General features: G+C 43.8%; 1 protein-coding gene across 1 annotated transcript in view; it reads right to left on the reverse strand.

Moving 5' to 3' along the window:
- The window catches only part of TYRO3 (TYRO3 protein tyrosine kinase), a 287,406-nt gene that overhangs the window by 194,355 nt on the left and 71,505 nt on the right, over positions 1–21,546 (reverse strand). Inside the window, exons 2-3 of the mRNA XM_069732534.1 lie at positions 6,653–6,848; positions 773–873 (exon numbers count right to left, since the gene is read on the reverse strand). Coding sequence (XP_069588635.1) covers positions 773–873; positions 6,653–6,848 — 297 coding nt within the window. The remainder of the gene's footprint in view (positions 1–772; positions 874–6,652; positions 6,849–21,546) is intronic.

Here is a 21,546-nt window from a genome sequence, read left to right on the forward strand (position 1 = left end):
TGGTGGCTCCTATTAGAGGACTGCGCTGGTATCAGGAGATCTGCACCACCGGCCGTTTTATCACACGTTTGTAAAGCCAGACAGCATGGCAGGAGCCGGATGTTATACGCCGGGGGCGGGTGCTGTGGGGCCAAAGGTTATACACATGGAGGATAAAGGCCAATTAAATACATCGGAGGAGAGAGGCCGGATGTTTTACTTATGGAGGATAAAGGCCACTTAAATACACCAGTGGAGCCAGTTGTTACTGTATACGATGGAGGAGAGGGGCTGGATGGTACTGTAGGCGCCAGAAGAGAGGGGCTGGATGTTTCTGTATGTGCTGGAGGAGAGGGGCCGGATATCACTGTATACGCCGGAGGAGAGGGTCCGGATGTCACTGTGTACGCCGGAGTAGAGGGCTTGGATGTCCCTTTATATGCCGGAGGAGAGGGGCTGGATGTTACCGTATACGCCGGAATAGAGGGTCCGGATGTTACTGTGTATGGTGGAGAACAGAATCCGGATGGTACTGTATACGCTGAAAGAGAGGGGCTGGATGTCACTGTATGCGTCAGAAGAGGGTCCGGATGTTACTATATAACTATATATAATATATATTCTATAAAATATATATATATATATATATATATATATATATATATATTGTATATACATATATGTGTATCTGACATTCCATGATCTATTGATCACTAAACAAACAGCAGAAATTATATCACAATGCAGCGTTATGGTAAATGTGATAAAATGCTGGTCACCATTTAATGCGTACCTTCCACCATGATCCAGATGGCCTCTGACATGGCTTTCAGTCCGTTGTTCTCAGCTTCGCACCAGTACTTTCCAGCATCCGGACGCTCAACGTTTTTTAAGCTGCAAAGTGCATTAATATATCTGTGTTAATTGTGCTCCACTTACAGAATAGCGTAGATCAGGATCTGCATTTCACTATATAAAATATCAGCAATGGATTCAGCCGCTCAGGGTTTTCATTGCCATTTTCATGGCTTGGCGTGCAAAGATAATGTTTCTTTCTAAACTAAACGACATATGAGAATGCTCATATGAGATGCCGGAAGCTGCACATGAATGAAAGACGTTCAATAGGATAGAATGTATCAACCCTGTGCGGAGGCTCAATGTATCTCTCAATGAACAATCCCTTTATAATGGGCTTTATTGTACGAAATATGTACCTGTGGAGGTTCTGTGCCTTATGGATGGACAGTTCTACATTCAGCCTCCGCGTGTTGGATGACCGGTCAATAGATAGATTGAAAATCTGTTCAAATGCTTAAGCCACAAATCATTATCAATATCATACAACAATTCAGAGTGCTACAACCTATTATCGGTTGAGAGAAGCAAGCCACTTACTAAACCTGCTGACAACACTGAATCCAATCTATGATTTCTTCTACATCATGACCCTGCTTGCATTTAGTACAACTTAAGCATGTCTTAAAAAACACTTAGGAGGGCATCACTATCTTTTCATATGAAGGTACACAGACACATCCATGGTGAGCCAAATTAACCCCTTCATGACCCGGGGTATTTTCGTTTTTGTTTTTCACTCCCCTCCTTCCCACAGCCATAACTTTTTTATTATTCCGTCAATATGGCCATGCGAGGGCTTCTTTTATTGCGGGACGAGTTGTGTACTAGAAAAAGGGGAAAAAATTCTAAGTGCGGTGACATTGCAAATAAAGCTCAATCCCACACTTGGTTTTTTTTTTGGCTTTTTTGTCAGGTTCACTAAATGATAAAACTGACCTGCCATTATGATTCTCCAGGTCATTACGAGTTCATAGACACCAAACATGTCTAGGTTTATTTTTTATGTAAGAGGTGAAAAAAAATTCCAAACTATGCTAAAAAAAAATTGCACAATTTTCCGATACCCGTAGCATCTCCATTTTTCATAATCTGGGGTTGGGTGAGGGCTTATTTTTTGTGTACTGAGCTGATGTTTTAACTGATACCTTTTTGGTGCAGATACGTTCTTTTGATCGCCTGTTATTGCATTTTAATGTAATGTCACGGTGATCCAAAAAAACGGAATTCTGATTTTTTTTTTTTTATCGCTATGCCTTTTAGCGATCAGGTTAATCCTTTTTTTTTTTTATTGATCAAGTGATTCTGAACACTGCGATACCAAATATGTGTAGGTTTGATTTTTTTTATCTTTTATTTTGAATGGGGCAAAAGGATTGTGATTTGAACTTTTATATATACAGTGCCTACAAGTAGTATTCAACCCCCTGCAGATTTAGCAGGTTTAATAAGATGCAAATAAGTTAGAGCCTTCAAACTTCAAACAAGAGCAGGATTTATTAACAGATGCATAAATCTTACAAACCAAAAAGTTTTGTTGCTCAGTTAAATTTTTATAAATTTTAAACATAAAAGCGTGGGTCAATTATTATTCAACCCCTAGGTTTAATATTTTGTGGAATAACATTTGTTTGCAATTACAGCTAATAATCGTCTTTTATAAGACCTGATCAGGCCGGCACAGGTCTCTGGAGTCATCTTGGCCCACTCCTCCATGCAGATCTTCTCCAAGTTATTTAGGTTCTTTGGGTGTCTCATGTGGACTTTAATCTTGAGCTCCTTCCACAAGTTTTCAATTGGGTTAAGGTCAGGAGACTGACTAGGCCACTGCAACACCTTGATTTTTTGCCTCTTGAACTAGGCCTTGGTTTTCTTGGCTGTGTGCTTTGGGTCGTTGTCTTTTTGGAAGATGAAATGACGACCCATCTTAAGATCCTTGATGGAGAAGCGGAGGTTCTTGGCCAAAATCTCCAGGTAGGCCGTGCTATCCATCTTCCCATGGATGCGGACCAGATGGCCAGGCCCCTTGGCTGAGAAACAGCCCCACAGCATGATGCTGCCACAACCATGCTTGACTGTAGGGATGGTATTCTTGGGGTCGTATGCAGTGCCATCCAGTCTCCAAACGTCACGTGTGTGGTTGGCACCAAAGATCTTGATCTTGGTCTCATCAGACCAGAGAACCTTGAACCAGTCAGTCTCAGAGTCCTCCAACTGATCATGAGCAAACTGTAGACGAGCCTTGACATGACGCTTTGAAAGTAAAGGTACCTTACGGGCTCGTCTGGAACGGAGACCATTGCGGTGGAGTACGTTACCTATGGTATTGACTGAAACCAATGTCCCCACTGCCATGAGATCTTCCCGGAGCTCCTTCCTTGTTGTCCTTGGGTTAGCCTTGACTCTTCCGACAAGCCTGGCCTCGGCACGGGAGGAAACTTTCAAAGGCTGTCCAGGCCGTGGAAGGCTAACAGTAGTTCCATAAGCCTTCCACTTCCGGATAATGCTCCCAACAGTGGAGACAGGTAGGCCCAACTCCTTGGAAAGGGTTTTGTACCCCTTGCCAGCCTTGTGACCCTCCACGATCTTGTCTCTGATGGCCTTGGAATGCTCCTTTGTCTTTCCCATGTTGACCATGTATGAGTGCTGTTCACAAGTTTGGGGAGGGTCTTAAATAGTCAGAAAAGGCTGGAAAAAGAGATAATTAATCCAAACATGTGAAGCTCATTGTTCTTTGTGCCTGAACTACTTCTTAATACTTTAGGGGAACCAAACAGAATTCGGGTGGGTTGAGGGGTTGAATAATAAATGACCCTCTGAAAAGACTTTTCACAATTAAAAAAAAAAATAAACAAAGAAATAACATTCTTTTTTGCTGCAGTGCATTTCACACTTCCAGGCTGATCTACAGTCCAAATGTCAAAATGCCAAGTTAATTCCAAATGTGTAAACCTGCTAAATCTGCAAGGGGTTGAATACTACTTGTAGGCACTGTATACTAGATTGTGGCCCGATTCTAACGCATCGGGTATTCTAGAATATGCATGTCCCCGTAGTATATGGACAATGATGATTCCAGAATTCGCGGCAGACTGTGCCCTTCGCTGATTGGTCGAGGCAACCTTTATGACATCATCGTCGCCATGGTAACCATTATGACATCTACGTCGATACTGTGCCCGTCGCTGAATCAGAAACGTGAGATGTCTATGTCCTTTATGACATCATCGTCGCTGTGCCCGTTGCTGATTGGTCGAGGCCTGGCGGCCTCGACCAATCAGAGACGCGGGATTTCCAGGACAGACAGACAGACAGACAGACAGACGGAAAAACCCTTAGGCAATTATATATATAGATTTTTTTTCATATTTTTAAAAACTTTGTTTTTTTACCTTTGCCATGCTTCAATAGCCTCTATGGGAGACTAGAAGCTGGCACAACTTGATTTGCTCTGCTACATAGAGGCGATGCTCAGATAGCCCCTATGTAGCAGAATTACTGCATTGCTATGAGCGCTGACCACAGGGTGGAGCTCATAGCAATCCAGGGTCAACAACCATAGAGGTCTCAAGTGAGACCTCTGGTTGTCATGCCGATGCACCGATGACCCCCAATCATGTGACCATGTGTGTCATAATCCATGGGGGAACTCGGCTCAAGTATTTTACTGTTTTGTATTTTGTTTCTATGGGGCACAGGTGGGTAATACTGTAAAATGACAAACCAAGCGTTACCTGCTGGTCTTTGTTGATAAGCTTGCAGCAGTTATATCAGTCTACAATATTTGGCTTCTGCAGCCAAGGATTGGTCTCAGAGGGCTTGTACCGTCAAAAATTGGCATTACCGACAAGACCAGTGATTGGCTGCTGTAGATGGGACGTTACCACTGCAGACAATCTCTTTAATCCCCCTGCAGTGCAATGACACGTAAAATGAAACATGGCACCAATCCGGTGTGTGTGTAGAGCAGGTCCTCCAGTATGAGAGATGCTCTTTTGTAGCCACTCTGTCGCAGTGTGTAAATGGAGGTCCTGAATGAGGACCCCCCTCGATTAATGCAGAATGCCATTATAGGGTAGTTGAAATAGGTTTTCTACCCTTTAATAGACAGTTACCATGCATGTAGTTACAGTTCCATTGACATTCTCCCAATGCAGTTTTTATCTTAAAATAATTCAATTTTAGAAAAGAATCTAAAACTTCTAATCTTTCATTCTAAATCTCTGAATGGACAAGGATGCAAGTAAACCCGGTAGTCACCGCATCTACACCAAACAGAAAAGACGCCATTAAGACATTGGAGGGTCTGCCTTAACCGGATTTATGTTCTCCTTAAAGCGTAACCAGCGTTTTAATTTTTATTCTATAAATCAATAGTATATGTGAAAATAATAAACTTTATAACATTTTGTATCAGATATCTGCATCTTTCTCTGCCAGAACTGTTCATACATTTTTTAAATTCTCAATTACGGGGTACAATCTGTGAAGACAGACTTTCCCATTACTGAGATAGGAGATGACAGTTGGTACTGATAAGATTCTATGTACAGGGGAGGGGAAAGTAAGAGGGAGGAGCTCTGCCTCTAGCTCCTCCCTCCTACACAGAGTCTTATCATATTTTGTGGTTGTCTTGCAGCCTCTGGCACTGAGTGCCTTCACTGTGTGCAAGACACCATGAAATCTGAAGATTATCAAAGGATTTTAGGTCACAATATTGTGCCCAGTGTCAGTAAGCTGGGTTTGCATCCTAGGTCATGGGCCTTCCAGCAGACCCCAAACATATTTCAAGAAGCACCCAGAAATGGTTGGAAACAAAGCGCTGGAGAGTTCTGAAGTGGACAACAATGAGTTTGGATCTAAATCCCATTGAACACCTCTGGAGAGATATTAACATTGCTGCTGGGAGAAGGCACCTTCGAATAGGAGAGACCTGGATCAGTTTGCAAAAGAAGAGTACTCCGAAATACCAGTTGAGAGGTGTAAGAAGCATGTTGATGGTGTGACAAAGTCAGTGGCAAGTTGCTGGAGGGAAGATATGTTTCACTGAGGTTCATGGCTTCAGTGATCTAGAAAAACATACATTTTTCCTTCAGCACACTAAGTGTTGCAAGGAGGTAGTGGACAATTTGAATAAAAGGCTTGGTTTTTAATGGATTCCCATAGAGTGGGTGGGAGGATGTCCACCTTATCTCCACCCCAGGGGGTGGTCTGGGGCATAAATAGCTGAGCTCCAGAGGCAGTAGTTGTTCAGTGTCTGGTGAGGAACACTCTAGAAAAGTGTTTGTGCCTGTGTTAAAGGACCTGAACTGTTGACTTTGTTAACACTGAGCTGGCTGATCCTCGCTTGGAGAAGAACTGTGTTTTGCTTTTACAGATATTTAACAAATTCCATTGCCCCATGCCTACATGTTCCCCATTAAAAAAAATAAATTAGAATACACTATCATCCCCGATCGCTTTCATTATTCTGGGAATTAATAAATTAGACATAGACATCAAGACAGAAAGCTGTATGTGACCAGGGTTGGACAGGATCTGGGGTCTCTGCTAGCACACAAATCACACAGATTGGCCGTATATGGGCCCAAGAAAAACCTTTCTGTGGAGATCAAAGGCTGCCCACAGTATAACCGACCTCTGCAATATTTCCATCTATTCTAAGAATACCCTGTGCATGCCATGTGGGGCAGCTGCATATTTATCCTGGTGCGGGTACGCCACTGCCTAAATAAGGAGACATTTGTATCATCTGCTTATGTCTGGTAATAATAAGCAGGCCATTATTTCCAGATGCCAGGGCCAGATACTGCACCTGAGGAAGCTGATCCAATGGTCTTCAATCACAGGGATGTACATTTGGTCGGCACTCTGCACGGCAACGCCATCCTTCAACCACTGGATCTCTGGCAGCTCCATGCCCAATAAACTGCAGTTCAGCTTGGCTTCATGTCCTTGAGAAACGGTTAGGTTGTACCCACGACCTATAAACTGCAGTCCAGAGGAGTTTCCTGAATAGATGAGATCAAAGCGGAATAAAATTAAGTGAAAATCTAGATCTTGTTAGTGTCTCTCCACATAGGCAAATGTCTCCTAAAAGGGAATCTGTCAGCAGATTTTTGCTATTTCATCCAATATAAAGCAAGTGAGCCTGATTCCAGTGATGTATCACTTATTTGGCTGTGTGTTGTAGTTTTAATTCAATCAGTGTTTTATCAGCAAGAGATTATCACTGCCTGACTAGGTCTCACATGCCAGGTAGTCCGGATGATCTGTGTAACCCAGCCCTCACCACTGATTGGCAGCTTGCGGACTATGTACACAGGAAGCTGCCAATCAGGGGTGTGGGTGGAGTTATAGACAGCTCAGCATTTGAGCTCTGCAACAAAGAAAACAGAGATTCTATCAAAACTACACCAAGCAGTGACGCATAACTGGAATCAGGCTCTATATTTTGCTGCTCTAGGATTAGATAGCAAAAAACTACTTTAAGACAATCCCTTTAAACTTTGCTTATTAAAAATCAATACAAGTCCAATTTATTACATAAAAAATTGGTTACAAGGGTCAACAAACCATTGTCATTAATTCATTTACTGTGATCCCTGAAATGCATATTTCCAAGGTGTGCTCTACACTATAGATCCTTAAAGGGGTAGCTTTGCCTTTGAGTACTAAGTGACTGTGCAGCGCCCCAGAGACCTGGTCGTTGCAATAGTATCGCTCTGCCACTAAGGGGAGTGATGGTACGTCTGATGGCACTAAAGGAATTCTCCTGACCAGGTACCACCAGCACACATTACACTTCACACTCCGGCCACTAGGGGGAGCAAAGGGTTTTATTTATTAGGCCACTACTCACACTGGTAAAACTAGGGGTTGGATAGGAAGTTAGTTAGAAGCTGACTGGGTTTTGTTCAGGCAACATCCCGTGGCAGGGGGTGTTGCGGGGGAAGATTCAGGGGAGTCCCTGTCAGGCGTGGGAACCTGGCAGACACCTAGCGACAAGGATAGAACGTTACGGAGCCGCACCTGCACTACCTTGCGGCGGTATCCTTAGAAAGGACACGAAGCGAAGGATATTGTGGACAGTGAGAAACGAGATCAAGCACAAAGGAGAGCCAGTAGGAGTCGTGCCCGGAGAACGGCAACATCCTACTGAGGCGCGTAGCCGGTGCCCAGAACACCGAGGAAGTAACTGACTTTATGCCTTACTTCAAATACCGCAGGACAGTTGATTATAGGTTGGCTGTCTACCGTACATCACCTAAGCAGACATAGGCAATGCATGGAGAGGGGCATCTCTAGGGTCCCGGAAGAGCTCCGAGCCTTCCCGTCAAAAGGGTGCGTCCTAGCCATAACAAACCTGGGGGACAGAGAATAGAAAGAACGAGAAAGAAACAGAACAGAAGTTGTGAGGACTATCCCGAATGCTCAGCAGGGAAGCACTACAACACACAGGCGCTAGTGGTAGGCAACGATTTCCACCTGCAAAGGGAACTCTGGATGTGCCTTCGGACCGGCCGGTCTCAGACAGCCCTGTTAACTGTGCTCTGGATTGAGGATCCTGAAGTCACCAGTCACCAGAACCTCTTAATCCAGCGATGATTCAAATATTGAACTGAGGGCAGAAACTTGGACTTTTAGGGTGCTAGGACTGAGGCCTATTTCTAAGCCTCTTTGCAGAAAGTCTATAATTTGTGATAAATTCGGATTGAAGGGATCTGGTATTTCGGGAAGACAAAATGATGAGAATTTCTTCCAGGCTTTATTGTATATAGCATTGGTTACTGGTTTCCTGGATTTTTGAAGTGTGGAAACCACTGGTTCTGCAAGTCCTTTGGCTCTCAACACCTGGCCTCAGTAGCCATGCCGCCAGATTCCATTTGTGAGCATCTAGGAGACGGATTGGTCCTTGTGAAAGAAGGTCTTCTTCCATCGGAAACTGGATCGGGCCATCCACCTGTAAATCCAGTATCAGGTTCTACCAGCTCCTCTTTGGCCACAACGGGGCAACTCTGTGTCCTCGTTATTGTCTGCACCTCACACCATCACTATCCACCTTACTGGGAAGCCCTGGGGACATACTTCACCTGTGGGAAGGTATACCATCTAGTTGCCATCACCTCACCCCAGTGGGCCCCAAGCAGCGTCGGTCACCCTGACCGAATACCACAGGTGGCTTCACAAAACCTTGACAGACTCGTATCACCTTTCATTGGACGCCCCTTAGCAGGGTCACGGACCGGGTCCAGCCACCGTGACAACCCCAGAACTGAGACAGAGAGGACCGGTACCAAGTAACCCGCGGCCCTGCGTCTGGGGGCACTCCAACTGCAGACCTGTGATTTCTCATAGCGCTCATTCTGTACGTTTTGAGGATTCTCTGGTGCCAGGAGCGAACGGTCATGTGACCACAAATATGAGATTTGCACATTTATGTCCACAATCCGTCTAGATGTGTTTAACCTCGCTTCACTTGTATTGAGTCTAGGTCTAGTCAGCATGTGACCACATGTATGCAAATCTCACATTGTAGTCACTGCACCTGGCACCAGCCACAATGCATGCTGGGTGACTGCAATGCTGGACAACCCCTTTAAAGTGGTATACCAATATACGCCACCAGTTGAGTGGAGCAGTCAATCACGCATACATTCTGTCTGTGTTAATTTGGGAAAGGTTAGGGGCAGTGTTGTAACTTGAAGCTCATGGGCCCCAATGCAAGTGCGCCAATGGGGCCCCAATTATTGCAGGTTTTTAATACTATTGTGCTTTTCATATAGGCCAAAGAGACATTTTTGGGCCCCTTAAGGTACCGTCACACTTAGCGACGCTGCAGCGATACCGACAACGATGTCGATCGCTGCAGCGTCGCTGTTTGGTCGCTGGAGAGCTGTCACACAGACAGCTCTCCAGCGACCAACGATCCCGAGGTCCCCGGTAACCAGGGTAAACATTGGGTTACTAAGCGCAGGGCCGCGCTTAGTAACCCGATGTTTACCCTGGTTACCAGCATAAACGTTAAAAAAACAAACACTACATACTTACCTTCAGCTGTCTGTCCTCCGGCGCTCTGCTTTCCTCTGCACTGTCAGCGCCGGTCAGCCGGAAAGCAGAGCGGTGACATCACCGCTGTGCTTTCTGGCTGGCCGGCACTGACACAGGATGCAGGAGGAGTGCAGAGAAGCACAGCGCCGGGGACAGACAGCTGAAGGTAAGTATGTAGTGTTTGTTTTTTTAACGTTTACGCTGGTAACCAGGGTAAACATCGGGTTACTAAGCGCGGCCCGGCGCTTAGTAACTCGATGTTTACCCTGGTTACCAGTGAAGACATCGCTGGATCGGTGTCACACACGCCGATTCAGCGATGTCAGCGGGAAGTCCAGCGACGAAATAAAGTTCTGGACTTTCCTCAGCGACCAACGATCTCCCAGCAGGGTCACACATAACGATTTCCTTAACGATATCGTTGCTACGTCACAAAAAGCAACGATATCGTTAACGATATCGTTATGTGTGACAGTACCTTTAGTCTCCAGAGCCTGGGTGCGACTGTAACCCATGCACCTTTTGTCGTTACACTCCTGGGTAGGGGAATGTGAATGTAATTTTGGTGACTGTGTAGATTTAGGGAATTTGTTGTGGTCTTTATTCCTTTTTCGTTATGAAGGGGGTCATTTGTACCATTCCAATGGCTTAGGTGGGGGACGGATGCCATAAAAAAAATTCAATATGGCATTCTGCATGCCACTTTTCAAAAGTTGCCAAGAATGCAGTTACCTAATATTCCCCTTGCAGGTCAACATATAAAATTCCCTGTAGTGTCAGTTTAATGACGGCGGCACATTGCACAGATCTGCTTGTAGCTCTTCAGAAACAAAACCATTAACAGTTTGAAATACTGAACTTTTAATCATATTTTAAATAGTACTTTGCAATTTTGCATGTAAATGAGAACGCAGAATCCAGGCTCAGTCAGTAATTATTTGCATGTTGATCTGCTTATTACAGTCTTCCCCTCTCTGTGCTCTACAACACTGTCATTACTGGGGGGAGAAGTAGGAGGTGGGATACAGAGGATTCCGTTAGTCATTGCATATTTTTGGATTATTATTTCTGTCACAGCTCTTAATGATGTCACTCATACAAATTAACAGCAAAAGCCAGAAAAGACGTCACCAAGACAAACCGGAGAGACTGGGATAAATGAAAAAAGAAAAATAAGAAGCAAAAAACAATTATGAGGCTCAAGATATCTGACAATATTCTTAAGGCAGGGAAGAGATACTTATGGATGCTGCTTCTGAGCATTAAAATCTCTATATATAAGTATTGAACATGTCACTGCAGCGCCCCAGAGTCCTGGTCGTTGCAGTTATGTCGTTCTTCATCCAGGGAGAGTGATGTTACGTCTGATGGCACCAAAGGAGTTCACCCTGCCAGGTATCACAGCCACACACACACTTCACACTCCAGTCCACCAGGGGGAGTTAAGGGTTCTATCTACTAGGCCACTCACATAGGGTAAAACTGGTGGGTTGGTTAGGAAGTCAGGCAGTTGAAGGGAGAGTGAGTCAGGAGTCGGAAGGAGAGGGAGAGAAGCAGACTGGGCTTGGCCCAGGAAATTCCTGTCAGTCAGACAGAGGAAAAAGGAAGAACATCAGCGGCTCAGTAAGAAAGAAGGACACGGAGCTGCGCCTGCAACCCACGTGGCAGCATCCTAAGAAAGGAATTGTGCTGTAGTGAGTGAGCACAGAAGTCATAGCAACAGGAGTGAAACATCAGTGGGAGACCAGCTAGAAGCAGGCTGCCTCCATCTGAAGCGCAGATCCGGTGGCTGGAACACCGAGGGAGTAATAGACTCTACGCTTTACTTCAGAATCCGGCAGGGCAGTCTATTCCAAGTTGGCTGTCCGACCTAAACACCTAAGCAGACACGGTGGCAATCGCGGAGGAGGGGCGTCACTAGGGTCCCTATAAAATAGCCTCAGGCCACCACCGTCATACGGGTTTGTCCTATCCATCTGGGGGACAGAGAGAGAGAAGTAACAACAGTGAGGACCTTATGGTACCTAATGCAAGTAGGGACCTACTACGTTACTGTGCGCAAGGGGAAGGCTACTGATTTCCACCTGGATAAGGGGACTCTGGAATTGCCATCAGACCGGCCGGACTCTGCCTACCCTGTCATCCGGGACCCTGGACTGTGGATGCTGAAGCCTTCAGTAAAGGTAAAGAGACTGCACCCATTGTTTCCTCGCTATTCACTGCGCCTTGCACCATCCACCATCATCATCTACACTCCTGGGAAGCCCTAGGGTTCTACTTCACCTGTGCGAAGGTATACCATCTAGCTGCCATTCCATCACCCCAGCGGACCCCTAAGCAGCGTCGGTCACTCTGACCGAATACCACACGTGGCGTCACGAACACTACCGTTATCTACGAACTTTGCCTTTTATTGGGCGCCCCTCATAGGGCCACAGTCCGGGTCGGGCCACCGTGACATCCTCGCTAAGGGAACTGAAGGACCCGGTACCGAGTACCCCATTGCCCTTACGTGGGGGCGATTCATCACCAATTCTCTAAGTATATATTTTTTTCAAGGGGCTATTGGCATGACATTCTTACCAGTTATTGGTAACAACCCAAGAACTTGGCTATTAGACAACTCTTCTGATAATTCTTTTCACTCCTCTGTCTGAAATCTTGTGGGGAGCACCTGGTCATGGACGGTTTATGGTGAAATAATGTTCCTTCCCCTTCCAGATTATGGCCCCAACAAGCTTACTGGAAGCTTCAGTAGTTTAGAAATTCTTCTGTAACCAATGCCATCAGTAAGTTTTGCAACAATAAGGTTGCAAAGGTCTTGAGGCAGCTCACTGATTTTACCCATCATGAGAGGTTTCTTTTGTGGCACCATGATAATGAGACACCTTTCCATAGGCCATCAACTGAACCAGCTGATATTATTTATCGCTATGTTGCAGGATTGCTTTCTAATTTCTGATAGATTTCAGCTTGTGTTATGGCTTTTTGCACCTCTCATTCTTCATGTATTCAATACTTTCTACCTGAGTTACTTCTCTTTATTACACATCTTAATTTATGGAAATCTAAGGTTTAGTTTTATTTGCGCATGTAGATCGGATCGTTTGTTACTGACATCTGGTGAGAATTTCATGTCAATAGCACCTTTAGAAATAAATTTGCTTAGAAAGCCGGTGATGTATTCAATACTTATTTCACCCACGGTATGTAAGTGTATAATCTATCTATCTATCTATCTATCTATCTATCTATCTATCTATCTATCTATCTATCTATCTATCTATCGCAGAATGTTCTCTTGTGTCTAGTGAGGAAACATTTTATTCAGCCGTGTCCCATGATTCCTATCGATTCACAGAAAATATGGTTGAAGGGGTTGTGCACAAAAAGCTCCAACTTGGCAAAATAGTTGTTGAACTTAGCAAACATACAATTCCCAGATAATATTATGCATGGGTGTTATTCCAATTACCTGTACCCCTGCATAATACTTTCTGGGCTTCAGATAGTTCTGCAACTACACGCCTAAGAGTGAAATTGACAAATCAGACAGGAAAGTATGGCCGGATAACCCCTTTAGCAACCAATTCTCATCTGATTTTCCCCAGACCTATATAATACATATGTCTAGTTACGCAGTGGTATTGTAGTCAGTTCTAGACCAGACATCAGACTAAAAGCCTTCTAAAATGTTTAATGGGAACAACAATGGCAGCCAATCCTTGTAAAAAATCAGCCGTCCTGAAGTCTCGGCTCCTGAATGTCCTCTTGTAGATTAGTTTGGCCAAACATTTCCCGTGTAGTAGCTGGGGACGGACATACCATTGGTGCAACCTGTGTAGTTGCAATGGTGCCCAAAAAGTTAGGAGGCCAAAGCAAGTGAACTGCAAAGGGCCCATATATATTTCTTGCAGAGGGGCCTCTTCTGTGTGTGTCTGCCACTAGCAGTACCCGCACTAAATCTGCCACCAAGTCTGCCAGTGAGGAAGACTATATTATGTAGTTGGGCTAATAGAAAAAGTCCCAGGTTAGTCACTAGTTTTTTCATTGATGGCCCCTTGCAGCACCCGTTTCGATCAGTTGTTATAGGTGGCGGTGGTCAGATCTTTGATGCTGGAGGCACACAGTAAATCCGTCAAAACTATAGTAGTCGCGGCCGTGTACTACAGATCCACCCCTAGTAATTTAAGTAGGCGGTATATCGCCAGCACCCAGCCACCATATAAATCACAGAGCTGCTGGATTTCGGCATCATTTGAGAACTTCCAGTCATTACAGTACAGCTTGGCGACTGGGTGCCGAGTGTCGTCCCCACATCAATCAGATATTCGTGGCTTATCTTAAGGATAGGCCATCAATATAAAAAAAAAAAAAAAAGTAGTGGCCACTCTTTAACTAGCAGCAAAGAATAGATTTTAGAAAACTCATCCACATGCTGCAGAAGAAATAAGTACACAAACTACAACTACGCGTTTATTTTTTTAAATCCATTGTATGTCAATTCTTTCAGATTTTTATAGCACATTTCACCCCTCGCAAAGAAATTAGTGAAATCCACGTTAATTCACTGGAAAAATCCACATGCAGATTTACTACACAAATTTGAGGAAAAAGTCCAGGCGCTACGTAACGATTCTTGTGAGCGTGCCCTTTTAATACTACATGCTTGTATAGTCATGTTTGCAGCCAACCCGCAGAACCTTGTAGTATATACTTAGTGAATAAGAAAAAAAACATACCAGTTCTCATTCCCAGCTACGCACAAGCAAAATATAAAACTGCATTTTTCACAATTGCCCTCCAGATCCATCTGCCAAGTTCTCCGCAGTCTCTTCCATGTTGATCATTCATACTAAATTCCACTCCTGCGCACTTGAAGATTCACCGCCTGCAGTCACAATGACAGCAGCATCCCGTCTGTGGGCTGAACAACCTGCCTTCATGTTCAAAAACATTTCCAGGTTCTGCTCAGAGTCACATTATTCTCTTCTTCCACAAACACATGAGCCCCGCTAACTCAATATGGGGCGTTAGTCTCACGTAGCAATTGGAAAAAAGAGGAAAAGCGGACTGTAAATATTGTTGGTCATGTCCTCTTCATCCATTGTATGTTGTCTCTCTGTACAGATCTGGATATAAATTAAACCTTCCTCGGTCGTAACTGCACATCAAGGCACGCTAAATAAAGAAAAATGGCACTTTTGCAATGTATGTGATCCAGTGCCGTCAGTCACAGACCACATCAACAGTTAAAGGGGTTGACCAAAATTAGAAGAGTTTGCTTATTATTACAGAAACACTTTTGATATCACATTCCAAAGAAAGAAGCGGCACTCACCAGTGCTTTATTCACTAAACAGTCGACATCCATTCAAAAGATTCAGCAGAACAGGATAACCTGAAAGATGGCAATTTTTTGCACTTACTGCCCCACTGAACTTTATTCTTCGCATATTGAATATCTTGAGATGAAAGCACTAAAACGTTGGTGAGTGCCACTTCTTGATATCGTTGTTTTTCACACTTCAATGTACACAGATTCCAAATATCACATTTCAAAGAAAGTAGTGGCATGCACCAATGTTTCACTGCTTAATTCTCTAAACAAAAAAACAGACGGTTTTGCTATCACATTCCAAAGAAAGAAGCGGCACTCGCCAACTTTTCTATGCTCTATTCTCTAAACTTTCAGCATGCAATTAAAAAGTTCAGCAGAACAAGAGCTGCAGAAAATACACGTTTTTTGCACCTACTGTCCCACTGAACTTCTTCTTTGTATACTGAATATCTAGAGAGTAAAGCACTGAAATGTTGGCGAGAGAACCTTTTTTTTTTTTTATATCTGTGTTTTTCACACTTAAAGTGGACAGATTCCAAGTATTTCATTTCAAAGAAATTACTTTTACTTTTTTCGCGAAACCCGACTTTGTCAAAAGTCGGGTGGGGTGAAATCGGCCGATTATTGCGAAAAGTCGATGGCCGACTGAAACACGCAACCCAATGCAAGTCAATGGGGAATCAAAGTCGGCAGTGAGTGGAGGACAGGAAAACACCTACAGTGCCCATTTTAATGCCAAAAACATCAATTCTTATTTCTTAAGCTTGTCAATCTTAATTTACTTTATAATAATAGTTGGGCATTGAAAACTGGGGGTCATTTGGCTAAAGTTATGGGGGGTAGGGCTGGCTCAAGATTTTCGTGGGCCCAGGAAACGCGGAATACGTCACAGCGGTGGAGCAGGGAGAGGTAAGTATTTCAACTTTGCAAGTGCTGTGATCCTGAGCAAGCAGGGGGGGGCCCACTCGTTGGCACTAGCACAGGGCCCCTCATAGTACGGCGGTGTGTTTGATGGCGGGAGGCGCCTCCCACTGCCAGAGACACTTTTGCATACTATGAGGGGCCCTGTGCCAGTGACATCGCCAACGAGTATGCCCCCCCCACCTGATGAAGGAACCTGCACTTTCATCTGCACCTTCCTCTTTGTCCCCGTGTAAGGTGGTATAATGTGCGGGAAGGGGAACCTGACTTTCATTAGGGTCAGATTCAGGCTGTGTAGAGTGCAAGTGGAAAGTAGTGGTCTGGGTCAATGTACCAGCAGACTCATCTAGCAGTGGCTGGGCAATGGGCAGGATGAGGAGGAAACACAGATATAGGCCCAAATAATAAAGTGGGCTAAATGCAGTTCAAAATTGGCAACAGGACTAAACAGGCGGCATAGCTTTGTTCAGTGGAGGACAACTGTAATGAGTGGCAGACACAGTTAGTAGGCCCAAATAATAAAGTAGGCTAAATGCAGTTCAAAATTGGTAACAGGACTAAACAGGCGGCATAGCTTTGTTCAGTGGAGGACAACTGTAATGAGAGGCTGACACAGTAAAAAAAAAAAACTGTAATGAGAGGCCCACAATAAAAAAAAGTAGGCTAACTGCAGTTCAAAATTGGTCACAGGACTAAACAGGTGGCATAGCTAGGTACAGGGGTGGGCTCCTCTGCTGAGTAGCAGACAGTGGTAGTAGGCGCAAAGTATTAACTGGTCTAAATGGAGGCCAGGGCCCCTGTATATTTTAACTATCATCTATCATTTCAAAAAATTTGTATTGGCAGTGCCATTGAAGGATTTAACAGCACAGACTAAACAGTGGTGGAGCAGGGAGAGGTAAGTATTGCAAGTGGTAGAGCACTGTTCGAGCTGGGGGGAACACTCTCTCGTGGGCGGCGGTACTGGCGCAGGGCCCCTCATATTACGACGGTGTGTCCGACGTTGGTTGTGCACCACCACCGTCAGAGACACTTCATTGTACTATGAGGGACCCTGTGCCAGTGCCGTCGCCCAAGAGTGGGAGCACCCACCTGTCCAGGCAAACGGCACTCGAACGCTGGCTCAACACCTCCAGCTTTGTGCTTTTGCCACTACCACCAGATGCACCACCACCATCAGTACCAGCTGGCAACCACCGCCCACGGGCTCTTCCACCTGACTTCCTCATTTTTTGGAAAATCTAACCAAAATAACAACCGTTATATGGTACTGTAAAACAAGGCTTAAGGTGTATATAAACTTGTTGAGAATTTAAATCTCCCTTTTTTTTGGGGGGGGGGGGAGACTGAACCAAAACTCAGGCCCTGTGCATAAAACAACGCAATCTAAGTGGCAGAAAGTGGCTGGCTGATATACGACAAACTAACAGGACTGAAGTATATCCACTTTGTGAGAATTTGAAACTCCCTTTTTTTGGGGGAGTCTGAACCAAAACTCAGGCCCAGTGTATAACACTACACAATGTAAGTGGCAGAAAGTGGCTGGAATATATGAAAAAATACAAGGACTGTAGTACAATTTCAATCTCCCTACAATGATTTCAGGACAAGTATGGCAGCAGTAAAAAGGACTGCTGCACACAAAAGTGTGGACAAATAAACAAGAGAATTGTGCAGAAAGGAGCAACAGGATTTTTGCTTTTAAAAAAGCAGTTGGTTTGCACAGCAGCGTACACACAGCAATGCAGCTATCAGGGAGCCTTATAAGGCAGCCTAATAAGCTGCAGAGCTGATGCACAAAAATATAGCCTCCACTGTTCCTGCAAACAAATGGTGGTGTTGGACAGTGGAAATCGCTACAGCACAAGCAGTTTGGGGTTAATCTTCCCTCCCTAACTATATCCCTTCTTCTGATGCAGCTGCAGCAACCTCTCCCTATGTTACGATCGGCAGAAATAAGATGGCGGTCGGCGGGAACGCCCCTTTATAGCCCATGTGACGCCGCAGAAAGCAAGCCAATCACTGTCATGCCCTTCTCTAAGATGGTGAGGACCAAGACCTATGTCATCACGCTGCCCACACTCTGCGTCCTCCTTCATTGGCTGAAAAATGGCGCTAAAAACGTCATACGAAACTCGATTTTTGCACGCTGATCGCCAACCTCATGGCTGACTCCACACTAGGATCGGGTAGCCGAAAGTCGGCGATTTTTGAATTTGTCCGTTCCGTTTCGCTCAACCCTACTCACCAACGTTTCAGTGACTTCTCTAAACATTCAGCGTATAAAATTCAGAAGAACAGAAGGTGCAAAAAGATCGCAATTTTTTCACCTCCTGTCCCTTTGATGTTTTTCTTTGTATGCCGGTTATCTAGACAATAAGGAACAGAAATGTTCGTGAGTGCCACTTCTTTCTTTGGAACGTGATACTTGGAATCTGTCTACTTTGAATTGTGAGAAACATCGATATCAAGGAGTATGCCTGTTTGCATGGAATTGAGTGTAAGGGAGTAGTGCTGGGGATGTTTGGAGAGCTACTTTTGGGTTTGAACTGCAATGCCAGATACAATACCTGGACAGACAGATGGTGTAGCAGTTGTAGCGCCAATATTACACTTTGATGAATCTACCAATTTTGAGTTTCCCAATAAGGTTGGACTTTAGGGTACTACTAGTGTAACCACCAAATTTGCTTCTGGTAGAGGGGTCTGCAGTATGATACAGCAAACCAATTAATAGGCAATTCATGCCTACTAGATTTTCGCTTGTACTAGTTTTGCCTTTTTTGGGCTAGCCTTGCCTGCACATGGCAGACAGATACAGGAGTTGGCCTATCCAACTAAGCACTGGAACGTCAGTAAAGTAGAGGAGACTAGATTAAGTGTATTGGTTTACGCTGATCTGTGTGTGATAAGTGTGCAGATAGCTCACGGTTCCACATTATATTACCTGAAAGAGAAAGTGTGATTTTTTAAATTTTTTTTTACTTCAATTTAATGTTTCATTAAAAAATATGCACTGTTGGTTTTTCCAGAATCTTTATATCCCTGCTCATTCAACTTTGATGTGGTCTGTGGTCATAAATCAGCTGAGAGGCGGAGGAGCTCAGAAAAAGACCGACGTGAGAATGAGAAACTCTCCCACTGGATTGTCAAAAATGAGCTCACTGACAGATTCTCTGTTAACTCATTCTACAGCTAGTAATAGACAGGATATTTGTGATCCGCACATTCTGCAACTGCTTTAGCGGATATAAAACAAAAATGTCGCGTGTTATATAATGATCACGTCCATGTCCATTCATGAACACTTACACTATGTGATCCACAGCTTCATACTAAAATCCCTGCTGCTAATGTTGCTTTTAGTGAAATCTTGTGCAGCCGAGATATTGTTTTCTCAAGTTGGCAAGTGCGGACGTGTTTGTTGGCACAATGTACCAAATCTAAGTGTGACGAGGCTACGAAACAAAGTAGCTACAGGAAAATAGCAAAGTCATTAAGGCTGGACACACTGATCTAATGCTAATCGCTAATGCTAAAGAATAGTGAATGTGAGGTCTGGCAGCAATCTATGGACACTTCTCCAAGGCAAGGTTTAATGGCATTTTCCATACATTATAGACATCCCGCAGTAACACATGGTGAGAATACATTATAGGAGCCAAATTACTGACGAATTACTGGATTTTCTAATCATGTAAATATATAATAAACGCCCAATAATCCAAAATATTAAAATAATTATATGGACTAACCAGCCATTTATGGATATACAGCGAAATTGAGTTATCACGTTATCACAGAACTGAATGGATGTATGGAGTCAGCTAGTGTGGGCACATAACTCATGTGGTATGACCTATTCTGATGTCCATTTTTCACATATATATTCTATTCATGTTTCTCAGGGAAGAAACCATACCGTGTCCAAATGTCTATTTTTTTGGTTTAAGTCACGGATCAAACTTACCAGTAAAATCAGTAAGTTTGTGAAAAATAAAACACAGACAGCACATGGATGCGGTGTGTAATCTGAGTGTAATCAATCTTTACTGTTTAAACAAAAAAAAAAATAGGAGAACCTTGAAATTTTTTTCTTTACATTAGCACTCATTCAGACATCTGATTTTTCAACATATGAGAAAAACGGACAGATAATTCTTTTCAGAGTGTGGTCTGAGAGTCATCAGATTTTCTCGCACGTGAAGAAACGTAAAAAAAAAAAAATTCCTCCCCCTTCTCCATTCTGACAGTCCTTGAAAAATAGAACCGTGCTTGGATGTCATACAGTCAAAGTTTTTCAAAGAGCCATAGACTTGCAGTGTCAATTTTTATCCTCCGTCTCCCCGATTTTCTGCAGATCTATTGGTACTAGACCACAGATAGCACTCGTACGCAAAAATCGGACGTCTGAATGAGGTCTTAAAAAAAAACGAGTGCCATACTGATGTTAGAAGTACACACGGCTCAATAGCGGATCAAATTTGGATCCAACACACTGACAAAAGCAATTTGATCTATGTAACACTAGAGAAAACAGAGAAAGGATTCAGAAGGATATAGATAAGCTTGAACAATGGGCAGCAGAATGGTATTTAACAGGGAGAAATGCAAGTTTCTATAACTGGGCATGAAAAACTAAAATTATATCTACTGAATAGGAGGAAAAGAACTAAGCAACAGCACGTGTGAAAAAGACCTGGGAATACTAATAGATCACAGACTGATCAGGCCTCATCTGGAATACTGTGTTCAGTTCTAGGCACCACGTTTTTAAAAAAAAGAATCGAAAAGCTGGGGCGAGTTCAGAGAACAGCTACCAGGATGGGTAGTGGACTGCAAAGTACCGGTATGTCCTACGAGAAATGATTAAAGGAACTGAGAATGTTTAGCTTGCAAAAAAGGAAGGCTAAGGGGAGACTTAATAGCTGTCTACAAATATCTGAAGGGCTGTCACAGTGTAGAAGGATCATCATTATTCTCATTTGCACATGGAAACATGAGAAGCAATGGACCAAAACCGAAAAGGAGAAGATACAGATTAAATATTAGAAAAAACTTTTTTACAATTAGGGTGATCAATGAGTGGAACAGGCTGCCATGTGAGGTGGTGAGTTCTCCTTCAATGGAAGTCTTCAAACAGAGGCTGGACAGACAGCTGTCCGAGATGGTTTATTGAATCCTGCATTGAGCAGGGGGTTGGACATGATGACCCAGGAGGTCCCAACTCAAACAATCTATCGCAAATGTAAAGCAACCCCCCCCTCCCAAAAAAAAAGAAAGAAAACAAAACAGACTTCTGAATAGGTGGCAACATGCTCTTTCACAGTCTCATAACTACGTAACAAGCACAAAAGTACATTTATGATATCTGTATGCTCCCATGTGATGAGGAC

This window comes from Ranitomeya imitator, chromosome 1 (assembly GCF_032444005.1).
Source record: "Ranitomeya imitator isolate aRanImi1 chromosome 1, aRanImi1.pri, whole genome shotgun sequence".
NCBI lineage: Eukaryota > Metazoa > Chordata > Amphibia > Anura > Dendrobatidae > Ranitomeya > Ranitomeya imitator.